At 42.9% G+C, this 15,705-nt stretch overlaps 1 protein-coding gene and 1 non-coding gene across 2 annotated transcripts; both read left to right on the forward strand.

Annotated features, from left to right (window-relative positions):
* The first annotated feature begins 1,212 nt into the window (after positions 1 to 1,212).
* On the forward strand, positions 1,213 to 14,826 carry dtwd2 (DTW domain containing 2). The gene is made up of 6 exons (XM_046368253.1): positions 1,213 to 1,458; positions 3,797 to 3,887; positions 5,814 to 5,908; positions 8,602 to 8,824; positions 10,917 to 11,048; positions 14,399 to 14,826. Exons 1-6 carry the CDS (start codon positions 1,268 to 1,270, stop codon positions 14,576 to 14,578), a joined length of 912 nt encoding a protein of 303 aa, XP_046224209.1. The 5' UTR covers positions 1,213 to 1,267; the 3' UTR covers positions 14,579 to 14,826.
* Positions 14,827 to 15,579: 753 nt separating this feature from the next.
* On the forward strand, positions 15,580 to 15,650 carry trnag-ccc. Its single transcript has one exon. It is a non-coding gene; the product is annotated as a tRNA-Gly (tRNA).
* The last annotated feature ends 55 nt before the right edge of the window (positions 15,651 to 15,705 follow it).

Genomic DNA, 15,705 nt, shown 5'->3' on the forward strand with positions numbered 1-15,705 from the left:
TAGTTTTTCCATGTTAGATTTGGAGATAAGGCTTAGGAGGATAATTAATGAATAAATAACATCTCTTAAAAATACATAATAGAGAATGTATATAGATGTACCCAAGCAACCCTCTCACAAACCCAGCACCTGCATTTTTATGACAGTCATACAGAGTAAACGACATCTGAAAAGTGCTAAAACAGGCAAGGGTATAGAGGGAGTGAGAGCTAAAAAAATGGTCAGAGTAAGCTCTGGTATAGCGGCATCTAAAATGAGAAACGTTAAAGAAAATCTGACCACATGGTGCATACCACTCGCACCTCTCCCTTAGGCTCAATACCCACATTCGCCCGGCACGGGCGGAGCGCAGGCATAGGGCGCAGCCTCCCAGCGCCCCGTAGACACAGCACACAGAGCCGGCGCAGGATACCCTGGGCCGAAACGGCGTACCGGAGACCAAACACGCTGAGCCGGCACAATACACCCTGGCTGGATGCCCACTCTCGCATGGCACTTTTTCTCTCCATTTATTTAAAGGTGCTTGAGGGGGGCTGGCCTATAGCGCTCCGGGCTATGAACGCGTACTGGCGACACCGTGCGCTTGACCGCATAACACGGTGCCTGACCAGTACGACGCTTCTTCCGGTAAGCACCGGGAGTTGGCTCAGGTCTATCGCCTGACTCCCCGTGTGCCCCCCTATGAAAGAGGGCCCTATGAAATTACACTATATATAGATTCTACAGACCCTACTGAGTACTCCCCACCCCACTTTTACATCGGGTCAAATACTCTGTATAAGCCAATATGCAATGCATGTAAAACAGAGGAGGCTGGTGGGAAGCGCTTTAGGATGACCGGGTCATTGTAATGGCTGGAATGGAGTCAATGGAATGGTACCAAACAAATCAAACAGATGGAAACAACGCGTTGACTTCATTCCATTGGTTCCAATACAGCCATTGCAATGAGCCCGTCTTCCTATAGCTCCTCCCACCAGCCTCCACTGATATATAGTGATTTGCATTAATTTAATTAACATTGGAACCTGTTTAAAAACCCACATTTAATGCAAATGTGAACGAATAAGAATTTCTGGACGAATATGAATTATTGTTAATGTTTAGACAATCATTTTTCATACATATGAATAAATACAGGTTAATGACACCTTCCTACTATTACGTGGTGGACTTTTATTTAGAAAAGGTCCGAAATTCCGTAACCCGGAAGTACTTCTGATGTTACTGACGAGAGCTGATACGAGTTTCCCTTCATTTTTTTTTCATGTTCCATACATTTGTAATGGACACAACATGCCAAAGTCTCTCAAATCTTTCCCTAAACCACCCTCTTGCTCCAGTTGAATATGCCAATTGTGGCAGCTCTTCTTCGCAAGATGACGAAGACGGCTTTGGGGATCTGCGATCTCTGCCTGTAGATGTCTGCGAGAGACGACCCACATGTTTACGATGTTGGTAAGTTCAGTGGGAGCACCGCCACAAATATAGAAGTTACCAGTATCTTTGTCACCACCATTGATTGATAGTATGTGAACGAAAGCTTTATCAGTCAAATATTTAACATCAGCTAGTTACAATTCTGTAGCTACAGCTATTGATTACACGAATTCATGCCAAACGCAACCGTTTGGATTAATGATTAGACCCGTGGTACCCTGTTGGAGCCTTGGAGGCAACCCGCCTGAGAGAAAGCTAGCTACATGAGGATATTCATTCTCTCCATGAACCATTCTGCTGCTTCTAACGAGACGATATGTGGAAGGATTCCCTCGCGAGGCTAGGGGTAGACTACTTCTCAAATGGTACAGTACTTCATTCATTATGCCCATGGTTGGTTGGGTAGGTTACTTTCTAAATGTAATCCGTTAGTTACACGTTACCTGTCCAACGTTGTAATCAGTAACGTAATTTTTAGATTACCCCAAACGCAGTAATTTAATCTGATTATATTTATTTACTTTTATATTACTTTCCCCTTAAGAGGCATTAGAAGAACACACAAATGTATTATCAATTAAACGACATCTATTGCAGCATAAATCTATGTCAAAGTTTACATAGCTGGCCATATATGGATGTAAAATGTTACTTTATGGGTTGGTTATGTAGGCTTCTTCTAACCCATTGCTTTCTACTACATATAATAATATGATTAAATTATAGTTTTACATTAAAAACAAGTCTATCAGAATTCCAGTCATTACAATAAATGTTATACCCCTTGATCTTCAAGAATAGGACTTGGAAATATGGAAGTATAGATTAGCCAAATTATTTTACCTGAGTATGACCCCAAAACTAAGGACATATTAGCCAGTCCTACTCTGTTGTTTATGATTTTGATGACATGGAGGAATGATTGGGCTCGTTGAATGGTTTTTATTTTTTTTTTCAATGAGTAGGTGTGTCCAAACTTTGGACTGGTACTGTATATTTAATATTTATGAATCCCAAAATGGATGTAGCAACTACCGGTACAGCTTGTCCCTTTAAGTCTATCAAAAAGTGGTAGGGTAGCCTAGTGGTTAGAGCGTTGGACTCGTAACTGAAAGGTTGCAAGTTCATATCCCGAGCTGACATGGTACAAATCTGTCGTTCTGCCCCTGAACAGGCAGTTAACCCACTGTTCCTAGTCCGTCATTGAAAATAAGAATTTGTTCTTAATTGACTTGTTAGTTAAATAAAGGTTAAAAAAACAAAACAGTTTGAGCATGTCCATTAGGCCTATGGACTTATTTTATCAGCATCAATTAGATTCCATTCCATTGGCTTGGATCTGCATTATGCAGCTGTTGCAAGAGCACATTTTTCATTCACTGTCCACTGGTTTCAAAAACAATGATTGATAGACAGTTTAAACTTCTTGAATTCAACCATTATTGGGTTCAAATACACACTTAGACTTGTGAACAGCCATCTACAACAACCACAATCCGTAAGGCGTAAATAGCTAAATGAGAGCAGCAGCGTGATCCACATCAATGCGCTATGATAATAAGTGATATATGTATGGCCGTAGACTACACCACTGCTGTCATCCTTACCGCCAAGCGTTTATTCAAGTTGGATAATCTTTGGATGCCAACAGCAGTCGTACCATTGGAAGACATAGCTTGGACTGTAGCCTACAAAAGCCTATTAATGCTCTTTTCCCGCGATACATCAAACACATTTGGTGTGTCATCATAGTGGTCTCTGACTTGTGGTCAGACTCGCTCAGATGGAACAAACTTAAACTTGCACCTTTTTTCAATGCTGATTTGAATGTCATTTAGAAAACAGATTTTTTTGCGCAAACATCCTTTCGGAATTTAAAACGAATCCTCAAAGTAATCATCTAGTTTTTCAAAAGTATTGGTAATCTGATTACAGTATTTTTTCTGGTAAGGAATTACAGTTACCATTTTTTGTAATCCCTTACATGTAATCCGTTACTCCCCAATCCTGATTATGTATTGCAACGGATACCATTTGCCAGACTCAACAGGAAGCAAACATGGAGGGACCTACCTGAACTTGTCCAATAAAAAACTCAAGTTTTTGTTGCAAAACGTTTTCCGTTTGGACGAAACATTTTGGAACAGAATCAGCGTAATGAATACCACCCCAGTACTGAGTCCTTTATCTGCACACTGATTTGTGGCCATGTTAAAGCAAATTCTCAGTAGTCATCCACCATAATTATACCTTTCACCTCTCCCTGGCAGTCACATATAAAGGTATGCGATGAGGAAGGTAGTTATTTAAGACTGTTTGGGAGACATCTTCACCCTCTCCACTTCTCTCCAAACAGCCGTCCCCAGAAGGTGTGTCTCTGCCCGTTCCTGCCAGTCCACCCCCTGGAGGTCTCCACGTGTCTGTACATCGTACAGCATCCTGCAGAGGTGGGGTGTGTTTGTGTGTGTGTGTGTGGGGGGGGGTCGATCCATATAATTTCAATCACTCTCTGACTGCGCCCCTTTTGATTTGAACGAAACCACCTTGTATTCAAGAGTATGCTGTGTCTCAACTGATGGCAGGCACAACACAAACACAACATAAACACCTCAGATTATGTCAAATAGGGTCTGAGCTACAACATACAAAACAGTTCAGAAGTTTGGGGTCGCTTAGAAATGTCCTTGTTTTTTAAAAAAAGCCCCCAAAATTGTCCATTAAAATAACATAAAACTGATCAGAAGTACAGTGTAGATATTTTTAATGTTGTAAATGACTATTGTAGCTGGAAACGGCAGAGTAAAAAAAAAAAGGAATATCTACAGAGGCCCATTATCAGCAACCATCACTCCTGTGTTCCAATGGCACGTTGTTAGCTAATCCAAGTTTATCATTTTAAAAGGCTAATTGATCATTAGAAAACCCTTTTGCAATTATGTTAACACAGCTAAAAACTTTTGTTCTGATTAAAGAAGCAATAAAACTGGCCTTCTTTAGACTAGTTGAGTATCTGGAGCATCAGTATTTGTGGATTCAATTACAGGCTCAAAATGGCCAGAAACAAAGCACTTTCTTCTGAAACTCAGTCAATTCTTTTTTCTGAGAAATTAAGGCTATTCCATGTGAGAAATTGCCAAGAAACTGAAGATCGCTTTCAACGCTGTGTACTACTCCCTTCACAGAACAATGCAAACTGGCTCTAACCAGAGTAGAAAGAGGAGCGGGAGGCCCCGGTGCACAACTGAGCAAGGGGACAAGTACATTAGAGTGTCTAGTTTGAGAAACAGACGCCTCACAAATCCTCAGCTGGCGGCTTCATTAAATAGTATCCGCAAAACACCAGACTCGACGTCAACCGCAAAGAGGAGACTGGCCTTCTATGCTGGCCTTCTAGGCAGAGTAGCAAAGAAAGCCATATCTCAGACTGGCCAATGAAAATAAAAGATTAAGATGGGCAAAATAACACAGACACTGGACAGAGGAACTCTGCCTAGAAGGTCAGCATCCCGGAGTCGGCTCTTCACTGCCTTACATGTGGTCGGCGGTTGTGGGACCGGTTCGACGTACTGCCAAATTCTCTAAAATGTCAGAGTCGACTTATGGTAGATAAATAAGTATTTTATTCTCTGGCAACATCTCTGGTGGACATTCTTGCAGTCAGCATGCCAATTGCATGCTCCTTCAACTTGAGGCATTTGTAGCATTGTGTTGTGACAAAAACGGCACAATTTATGAGTGGCCATTTGATGTCCCCAGCACAAGGTGCACATGTGTAATGATCATACTGTTTAATCAGCTTCTTGATATGTCACACACCTGTCTGGTCGATGGATTGTTTTAGCAAAGGAGAAATGCTCACTAACAGGGATCTAAACAAATTTGTGCACTCAATTTGAGAGAAATAAGCTTTTTGTGAGTATGGAACATTTCTCAGTTTTTTTATCTCATGAAACATAGGACCAACACTTTATATGTTTCATTTATATTTTTGTTCAGTATATATCAAACTCAACCTTTTTCTAGTCAGTGATGAAGACATGGCTGTCTCATGGTAGGTGGAGTAGACAAAATGGGTCAACGTTGAGCCCCTCAATGTTTTGGCATTCAGGTCCAAAAAGTCACTTTCTGACCACTTCTACCGTGGGCAAAAATGTATGGAAGGTTTCGTTCAAATCACAAGGGGTCCATTAATAAAGTGATTAAAATCCCATGGAACGACTCACTCACAACCCTGAGTTTAGCCCTTGAGTAATGCCCCAAACTGCTTCAGGGTTACTGCTCTGCAGTTGACCCTATGCTCCTCCGATCCAGTGTGTGTGGTTGGGTACTGTGTCAGTAAAAATAACAATGGAAATTATTTTCTGTGTTTTCAGGAGAGTCGAGCGCTTCGTACCGTCCCTCTCCTTGCTGCGTGTTTGCCCCCAGGAAAATGCAAGGTCTTGGTGGGAAGGAGATTCAATGAAGAGAGGTAAACATTTATCTTTATGTTGGTCTCTGTCTCTGAACATTACACGTACTGTCACGCCCTGACTTGAGTATTCTTTGTTTTCTTTATTGGTTAGGTTAGGGTGTGACATGGGTGATGTATGTGTTTTTGTACTGTCTAGGGGTTTTGTAGGCTTATGGTTTTGTTTATCATCTAGGTGTTTATATATCTCTATGGTTGCCTGATTGGTTCTCAATTAGAGGCAGGTGTTTATCGTTGTCTCTGATTGGGAACCACATTTAGGCAGCCAACTTCTTTGGGTATTTCGTGGGTTATCTATGTCTGTCTAGTTGCATGTGTATGTGTAACGGATGTGAAATGGCTAGCTAGTTAGCGGCGGTGGTGTGCGCTAAATAGCGTTTCAATCGGTGACGTCACATTTTCTGAGACCTTGAAGTCGTGGTTCCCCTTGCTCTGCAAGGGCCGCGGCTTTTGTGGAGCGATGGGTAACGGTGCTTCGTGGGTGTCAGTTGTTGATGTGTGCAGAGGGTACCTGGTTCGCACACGGGTATGGGCGAGGGGACGGTCTAAAGTTATACTGTTACATATGCACATTTATAGTATAGCTTCACGTTCGTCTTGATATTTTGTATAGTTTGTTTAAGTGTTCTTCGTCTTATTAAAGAAGATGTATTCATATCACGCTGCACCTTGGTCTCCTCCATACGACGAACGTGACAGATTAACCCAGCATAAAAGGACCAAGCAGCGTGATTGGGAGGAACAGCGCTTAATGGAGAAATGGACCCGGGAGATGGACGAATGGGTAACAACCTAGGAGGAGATTGAGAGTTGGTCGATCGATCCAGGGAGTGCCAGAGCCTGCATGGGATTCTTTGGAACAGTGCGAGGAGGGATACAGGAGAATGGAGGAACGGCGAAGATATAAGGGTACACGGCTAGCACGGAAGATTGAGAGGCAGCCCCAATAAACATTTTTTTTTGGCGTGGGCACACGAGGAGATTGGCTAAGTCAGGTAGTGTGTAACTGGTCAGGCACCGTGTTATGCAGAGATGCGCACGGTGTCTACAGTGTGCATTTCTAGCCCGGTGCGCTACATTCCAGCTCCTCGCATTTGCCGAGCTAGAATAAGCATCCAGCCTGGACGGGTTGTGTCAGCTTTACACTCCAGACCTCCAGTACGCCTCCACAGCCCAGTACGTCCTGTGCCTGCTCCCCGTACTCGCCCTGAGGTGCGTGTCCCCAGCTCAGTACCACCAGTGCCAACACCACGCACCAGGCTTCCTGTGCGTCTCCAGAGCCCAGTACTCCCTGTCCCTGTCTGGACTGGCACGGTACCCAGTCCAGAGCGTCCGGCTACGGTGCCCAGTCCAGAGCGTCCGGCTACGGTGCCCAGTCCAGAGCGTCCGGCGACGGTGCCCAGTCCAGAGCGTCCGGCGACGGTGCCCAGTCCAGAGCGTCTGGCGACGGTGCCCAGTCCAGAGCGTCCGGCGACGGTGCCCAGTCCAGAGCGTCCGGCGACGGTGCCCAGTCCAGAGCGTCCGGCGACGGTGCCCAGTCCAGAGCGTCCGGCGACGGTGCCCAGTCCAGAGCGTCCGGCGACGGTGCCCAGTCCAGAGCGTCCGGCGACGGTGCCCAGTCCAGAGCGTCCGGCGACGGTGCCCAGTCCTACGTCGGGTCGCTGTCCGGAACCTACCGCGACGGGTCCCTCCTGTCCGGATCCGCCAGGGTCTCCTCCAGTCCGGAGCCGCCAGGGTCTCCCTCCTGTCCGGAGCCGCCAGCCAGCCAGGAGCCGCCAGACCCATCAGCCAACCAGGAGCTGCCGATACCGCCTGTCACGCCGGCGATGCTGGAATCTCCCTCCTGTCCGGAGCTGCCAGAGATGCTCCTCAGTCCAGTGACTCCCTCTACGATGATCTTCAGTCCGGGGTCCGCTGCGAGCGTCCCCACTCCAGAGGTGCCGCCTAAGTGGGCTAAGACTGAGGTAGAGCGGAGTCCACGTCCTGCACCTGAACCACCGCTATGAAAAAGCCCACCCGGACCCTCCCCTTTCGATTAGGTTTTGTGTGTGTGTGTGTGTGTGTGTGTGTGTGTGTGTGTGTGTGTGTGTGTGTGTGTGTGTGTGTGTGTGTGTGTGTGTGTGTGTGTGTGTGTGTGTGTGTGTGTGTGGGTACTGTCACTGGTCAGGTCAGGTCGTGTGACGTATGTGGTTTTTACTGTCTAGGGGTTTTGTAGGTTTATGGGGTTGTTTATCATCTGGGGCGGCAGGGTAGCCTAGTGGTTAGAGTGTTGGACGAGTAACCGAAAGGTTGCAAGTTCAAATCCCCGAGCTGACAAGGTACAAAACTGGCGTTCTGCCCCTGAACAGTTAGTTAACCCACTGTTCCGACGCCGTCATTGAAAATAAGAATTTGTTCTTAACTGACTTGCCTAGGTAAAATACAATTTTAAAAATCTAGGTGTTTATATATGTCTATGGTTGCCTAGATTGGTTCTCAATTAGAGGCAGGTGTTTATCGTTGTCTCTGATTGGGAACCATATTTAGGTATAGCTTCACGTTTGTTTTGTTATTTTGTATTGTTTGTTTAAGTGTTCTTCGTCTTATTAAAGAAGATGTATTCATATCACACTGTGCCTTGGTCTCCTCCATACGACGAACGTGACATGTACATCATTCTCTCTAAACATGTTGCCTCTCTCTCTGCCTTACAGGAACCCAGAGCTGGCTGCAGTGTGTCGAGACAGCAGAACCCTGATACTGTACCCGGGACCAGATGCTCAGAACTTGGAGGAGCTAGTCCAGAAACAAGACCAGGACAGGATGGGAGAGCAATTTGGGAGGGCAGTGGGACCCAATGTCATTATCATCGATGGCACCTGGAGCCAGGCAAAAGATATGTTCCTCAGAAACACCCTGCTCCACCAGCCCAAACAGGTGGAACAGCTATACTTCAACAGGGCACAATACAGTGCCTTGCAAAAGGATTCATCCCCCTTGGAACACTTTTTCTATTTTGTTGCATTACAACCTGTCATTTAAATGAATTTTTATTTGGATTTCATGTAATGGACATACACAAAATAGTCCAAATTGGCTCACTTCCTGTATGAAATTTCATATTGGTTTCGCCTGTAGCATTAGTTCTGTGGCACTCACAGACAATATCTTTGCAGTTCTGGAAACATCAGTGTTTTCTTTCCAAAGCTGTCAATTATATGCATAGTCGAGCATCTTTTCGTGACAAAATATCTTGTTTAAAACGGGAACGTTTTTCATCCAAAAATGAAATACTGCCCCCAGAGTTTCAAGAGGTTAAGAACAAATTCTTATTTTCAATGACGGCCTAGGAACAGTGGGTTAACTGCCTGTTCAGGGGCAGAACGACAGATTTGTACCTTGTCAGCTCAGGTGTTTGAACTTGCAACCTTCCAGTTACTAGTCCACCACTCTAACCACTAGGCTACCCTGTCCTGTCAGATGAGTCTAAAATGTAGATTTTTGGTCATCAAGAAAAACACTATGTCTGGCGCAAACCCAACACCTCATCACCCCGAGAACAAAATCGGCAGGGACTGGGAAACTGGTCAGAATGAAAGGAATGATGGCGCTAAATACAGGGAAATTCTTGAGGGAAACCTGTTTCAGTCTCCCTGAAAGATTAGTGGAATCTGTGTGGGTTGCTGGACAGGTAGGATGACTGACAGTGAAGGTGAACAGGTGGTCACGTGTCAGGTGACAGAGGAATGTATGAGACTGAGGCAGGAATTCCTTTAACCATAAAGTGGTATATTTTCTGAGTAGTCTGTGCTGCATCACAAAGGAAACAAATAACATGTATACAATCAAATTCATAATCAAAGATCAAATCATATCAGTCATTATTAACATAAGTTAAGGAATTCAACAGTCCAGTTCATTAAGAAGTCAATAGTAATCATCCATGAGTCGTTTAGGCTCATAACTATTTATCATAAATCATGAAAGAATACAAACAGTGAATGGTTATACAATCTATAATCCCCATGATCAAAGTCAATCAGTTAGCAAACAATGAAGTTTCTCATTTCACGCTTTCAATTGTCTTCATGTGTACATATAATTAATTTCAATACACATGAACCATATCGATTGCATAATTGGCCTATGAGGATCCGTAGGGCCGTGATCATTGACAATTCACATTACACAATATGTTTGAAGCGTGCGCTCCAAGCCGCGCTCCTCGGTGATAACTATAAACAATAACTGAATGGCCCACTCTCCCGATCACCACAGATCATTCAGATGAAAGGTAAGAGTCGGTGGACTTAAAAGGATTCATGGACGCACAGAACTTCTGGATCAGATGGAGTTAGGGGAGAGAAAGCGGCGAGATCAGGCGATGGCAATTTTCTCCTTTTATGGAGTTGAGATCTGTAGGACATTTCCACCTGACCTAATTAAAGCGCCCCTGGCCCAGCTGAGTAAATGGCAATGAATTAAAGGAGTATTCCACCAACTCCATGGGACTTTTCTACACTCCCAGAGATTTGAGACTGGGACGGAGGTTCACCTTCCAGCAGGACAATGACCCTAAGAATACTGCTAAAACAACACGCAAGTGGTTTAAGGGGAAACCTATAAATGTCTTGGAATGGCCTAGTCAAAGCCCAGACCTCGATCCAATTGAGAATCTGTGGTATGACTTAAAGATTGCTGTACACCAGGGGAACCCATCCAGCTTGAATGAGCTGGAGCAGTTTTGTCTTGAATGGGCAAAAATCCCAGTGACTAGATGTGCCACGCTTATAGACACACCCCAAGATACTCGCAGCTATAATAAATGGGGTGAATACTTTTGCAAGTCACTGTAGATTGAGTATAATGGAACCAGGTTTCTTTACACCAGGGGTGTATTGATTTAAGTACAATAAAGCAAATGCAATAGTCCCAAAAGTGCAAACGACAAGCCAAATCAAGGGCTTTCAAGTGTATGGTCTGGTTATTTTTATTGTTGAAATGGAGTCTGCTGCGTTGTGTATTTCAGGTACAGCTGAGCAGGAGTGAGCAGACTAGCCAGTATGTGATCCGTTCTCAGCCATCTAACATCTGCCTGTCCACCCTGGAGTGTGCTGCTGTCACCCTGTCCATCCTAGAGAGGAACGAAGCAATACAGGAGGTGGGTATAGCATATAGACCTATACTGTACGAGACATGACAATCATATATATATATATATACATACAGACAATCATACTTGTTCTACAAATCTAATTTTATTGGTCACATATGCATGGTTAGCAGATGATATTGCGAGTGTAGCGTTCTAGCTCCGACAGTGCAGCAATATCTAACATGTAATCTTAACAATTCCACAACAACTACCTAATACACACATTGAAGTTTTTCACAATTCCTGACATTTAATCCTAGTAAAAATTCCCTGTATAGGTCAGTTAGGATCACCACTTTATTTTAATAATGTGAAATGTCAGAATAATAGTAGAAAGAGTGATTTATTTCAGCTTGTATTTCAATCATCACATTCCCAGTGGGTCAGAAGTTTACATACACTCAATTAGTATTTGGTAGCCTCGCCTTTAAATTGTTTAACTGGGTCAAACATTTTGGGAAGCCTTCCACAAGCTTCCCACAATAAGTTGGGTGAATTTTGGCCCATTCCTCCTGACAGAGCTTCAGTAACTGAGTCAGGTTGGTAGGCCTGACAAATTGTCTATGGGAATGAGGTTAGGGCTTTGTGATGGCCACTCCAATACCTTGACTTTGTTGTCCGTAAGCCATTTTGCTACAACTTTGGAAGTTTGCTTGGGGTCATTGTCCATTTGGAAGACCCATTTGCAACCAAGGTTTAACTTCCTGACTGATGTCTTGAGATGTTGCTTCAATATATACACATAATTTTCCTTTCATGATGCCACCTATTTTGTGAAGTGCACCTGTCCCTCCTGCAGCAAAGCACCCACACAACATGATGCTGCCAGCCCCGTGCTTCATGGTTGGGATGGTGTTCTTGGCTTGCAATCTTTCCCCTTTTTCCTCCAAACATACCGATGGTCATTATGGCCAAACAGTTCTATTTTTGTTTTATCAGACCAGAGGACATTTCTCCAGAAAGTGTAATCTTTGTCCCCATGTGCGGTTGCAAGCCATAGTCTTGCTTTTTTATGGTGGTTTTGGAGCAGTGGCTTCTTCTTTGCTGAGCCGCCTTTCAGGTTATGTTGATATAGGACTCGTTTTTACTGTGGATATAGATATTCTTGTACCTGTTTCCTCCAGCATTTTCACAAGGTCCTTTGCTGTTGTTCCGGGATTGATTTTCACTTTTCGCACCAAAGGAGGAGACAGAACGCGTCTCCTTCCTGAGCAGTATGACGGCTGTGTGGTCCCATGGTGTTTATACTTTTATACATACTATTGTTTGTACAGATGAACGTGGTACCTTCAAGCGTTTGGAAATTGCTCCCAAGAATTAACCAGACTTGTGGAGGTAATACCATTTTTTTTCTGAGGTCTTAGCTGATTTCTTTTGATTTCCCCATGATGTCAAGCAAAGAGGCACTGAGTTTGAAGGTAATCCATCCACAGGTATACCTCCAATTGACTCAAATGATGTCAATTAGCCTATTAGAAGCTTCTAAAGCCATGACATCATTTTCTGGAATTGTCCAAGCTGTTTAAAGGCACAGTCAACTTAGTGTATGTAAACATCTGACCCACTGGATTTGTGATACAGTGAAATAATCTGTCTGTAAGCAATTGTTGAACAAATTACTTGTGTCATGCACAAAGTAGATGTCCTAACCGACTTGCCTGAACTATAGTTTGTTAGCAAGAAATTTGTGGTGTGGTTGAAAAACGAGTTTTAATGATTCTAGTGTATGTAAAACATCCGACTTCAACTGTGCGTCTCGTGTCTGAGCCATTGAATTGCGACTTCACTTTGTCTCTATACTGACATTTCGCTTGTTCAATTGCCTTGTGGAGGGAATTACTACTATGTTTGTATTCAGCCATATTCCCAGTCACCTTTCCATGGTTAAATGTGGAGGTTCGCGTTTTGCAGGAATGCCACCATCTATCCACGGTTGTTGCTTAGGGTAGGTTTTAAGTCACTGTAGGTACAACATCTCCTATACACTTCCTTATAAACTCACTCATTGAATCGGCATATACGTCAATATTATTCTCTGAGGCTACCCGGGAACATGTTCCAGTCCGCATGATCAAATCAATCTTGAAGCATGGATTCTGATTGGCCAGACCAGCATTGAATAGTCCTTAGCATGGGTACATCCTGTTTGAGTTTCTTCCTATAGGATGGGAGGTGCAAAATGGAGTCGTGGTTGGATTTGCCAAAGGGAGGGCGGGGGAGGGCCTTTTATGCATTGCTGAAGTTAGAATAGCAGTGATCCAGTGTTTTACCAGCGCGGGTGCTACAGCCAATATACTGATAGAATTTAAGTAGCCTTGTTCTCAAATGTGCTTTGTTAACATCCCCAGCTACAATAAATGGGTCTCAAGATATATGGTTTCCAGTTTGCATAATAGACAACATCCATTTCTATCTGTACTTTCTATAACGTCTCACGACTTCTACCCTCCTTACCTTACCCTCTTGAGCAGTGTTGTGGGTAATGTATTATAAAGCAATGTGTTACAGTAATAATATAATTTTTATAGTAACCAGTAATGTAATGGAGTTACTGCTCCAATTTGAGTAATAACTTTATAGTTTCTGATCAAATAAATTGATTGTTACTTTTGTCATCATTCCCTTCCTATTTAGTTATTGATCCAAGTAAATATTTGTGATTATTATTCCCTCTCTAATGTTGCAATATATATATATATATCTTTTAAACAAATTTGTTTTTGTTCTCCGTCTCACGAAGTTCCTGTTTATGCACGCACTACTACTAACTGCTTTAATGAAAAATGACAGAAGCGTCTTAAACATTGACTTTCTCAACATGGAAGTACTCTGCAAAGGCAACACAAAACTTGTATCGAAAGACCCCCGATACCTGACTGCTGCTGAAGATGTCTGTAGGCCTACCTCATTCAAACAACCAAGGCTTGATTTTAATCATTCAGCAGGGCAGGGTGTAGAATTAGGGAGAGCTGAACAAGCTTTTATCTGGGTATGTAGTAAGACGAAATGCTGCCCTTATCCATGGTAGAATCTGTCATTATTAAGGTACTTGTTTTGGTGTATCGGCCTACTTAACGTAACGTTGTTTACATTTAGTGAGGACGTGCAACATTTTGGTGTGTAACGCAAAAAGTAAAAAAATAAGTGGTGTAACAAATTACCTTTCCCAAGGAGTAATAAGTGAAGTAATTAGTTATTGTTGAAAGAAGTAACGCGTAATGAATAATATATTACTTTTTGTGAGTAAAGACCCAAACACTGCTCCTGAGCATAAGACCCACACCATGATGGAGGATGGCCCTTAGCAGCAATCTGCCTGTACGTGACTGGACATTTCCTCTTCCTGTCCCTTCCAGGTTCTGTTGAAGCCTCTGCAGGCACTGTGCTCTTTTCAGCTGCAGCATGGGGCCCTGGTCCACCACAGCAAGGAACACCTGATCCGACACGGCATTTACCACAAACAAATGCCCACGAACAAACGCAAGATCAAGAGAATGGAGAATCTTATTACTAACCAGCACATCTGCCCTAGATGAGAGACTACTAGGTTGTTTATGAAATAAAAGAACACTCTGGCCTATCCTCATATAGAACACTACTTTTGACCTGAGTGCAATTTGGATGAATCAACATTTCTTCCACCTTACCCAGATGTGTACAGATCACTGAAATTCAGACCCCTGGGTCAGTGTGGCTACCCACTATATTTCCAATCCAATGTGTGGTTATTTGAAATGGTCTTATTTGTTTTTATACATGTGTTGAAATAAATAAGTAAATTGTCTGCTGTCTAATTTGATTATGCAGGACTTGATGGCATGGTGCATAGTGGTGGGGAAAAGTACCCAGTTGTCATACTTGAAGTAAAGTAAAGATACCTTTAATAGAAAATGACTAATGTGAAGTACCACTAGAGTAAAAGTCTGAAATTATTTAGTTTGAAATGTAATTGCAAAAATATTCTAAGCATCAAAAGTTTAAATATTTTTTACATTCCTTATATTAAGCAAATCAGACCGCACAATTTTTATTTTATTCACGGATAGTCGGGGCACACTCCAACACTCAGACATTTACGTTTGTGTTTAGTGAGTCCGCCAGATCAGCTGTAGAAGAGATGACCAGGGATATTCTCTTCATACATATTTGAATGTTCCTGTCCTCTAAGCATTCTATGTGTAACAAGTACTTTTGGGTGTCAGGGAAAATGTATGGAGTAAAAAGTACATTATTCTATTTAGGATTGTAGAGGGGTAAAAGTTGTCAATATGAATGGTAAAGTACAGATACCCTCAAAAAATACAAGTAATGTATTTATTGAACCTTTATTTAACTAGGCAAGTCACGTTACTGAAGTAGTTTACACCACTGATGGTGCATATAACTTCAGTGAGGACACCTGAACCGTCTTTGTTCTAACACAGCCTCGTTCAAAATCATTGACAAGAGGAACACATTTTAATAAATTTAAAATTGCAGTCAAAGTGATGTCATTACAGTAAAGGTAAAATAACCATATTGTCCTAACTATTTTAATGCGCCGCTGGTGTAGTGGTATCATGCAAGATTCCCATTCTTGCGACCCGGGTTCGATTCCCGGGCGGCGCACGTATTTTGTTACATTCTATCACAATTTTCTCCTACATTTTACATACGCATACAA

The sequence above is a fragment of the Oncorhynchus gorbuscha genome, linkage group LG11 (genome assembly GCF_021184085.1).
Source record: "Oncorhynchus gorbuscha isolate QuinsamMale2020 ecotype Even-year linkage group LG11, OgorEven_v1.0, whole genome shotgun sequence".
NCBI lineage: Eukaryota > Metazoa > Chordata > Actinopteri > Salmoniformes > Salmonidae > Oncorhynchus > Oncorhynchus gorbuscha.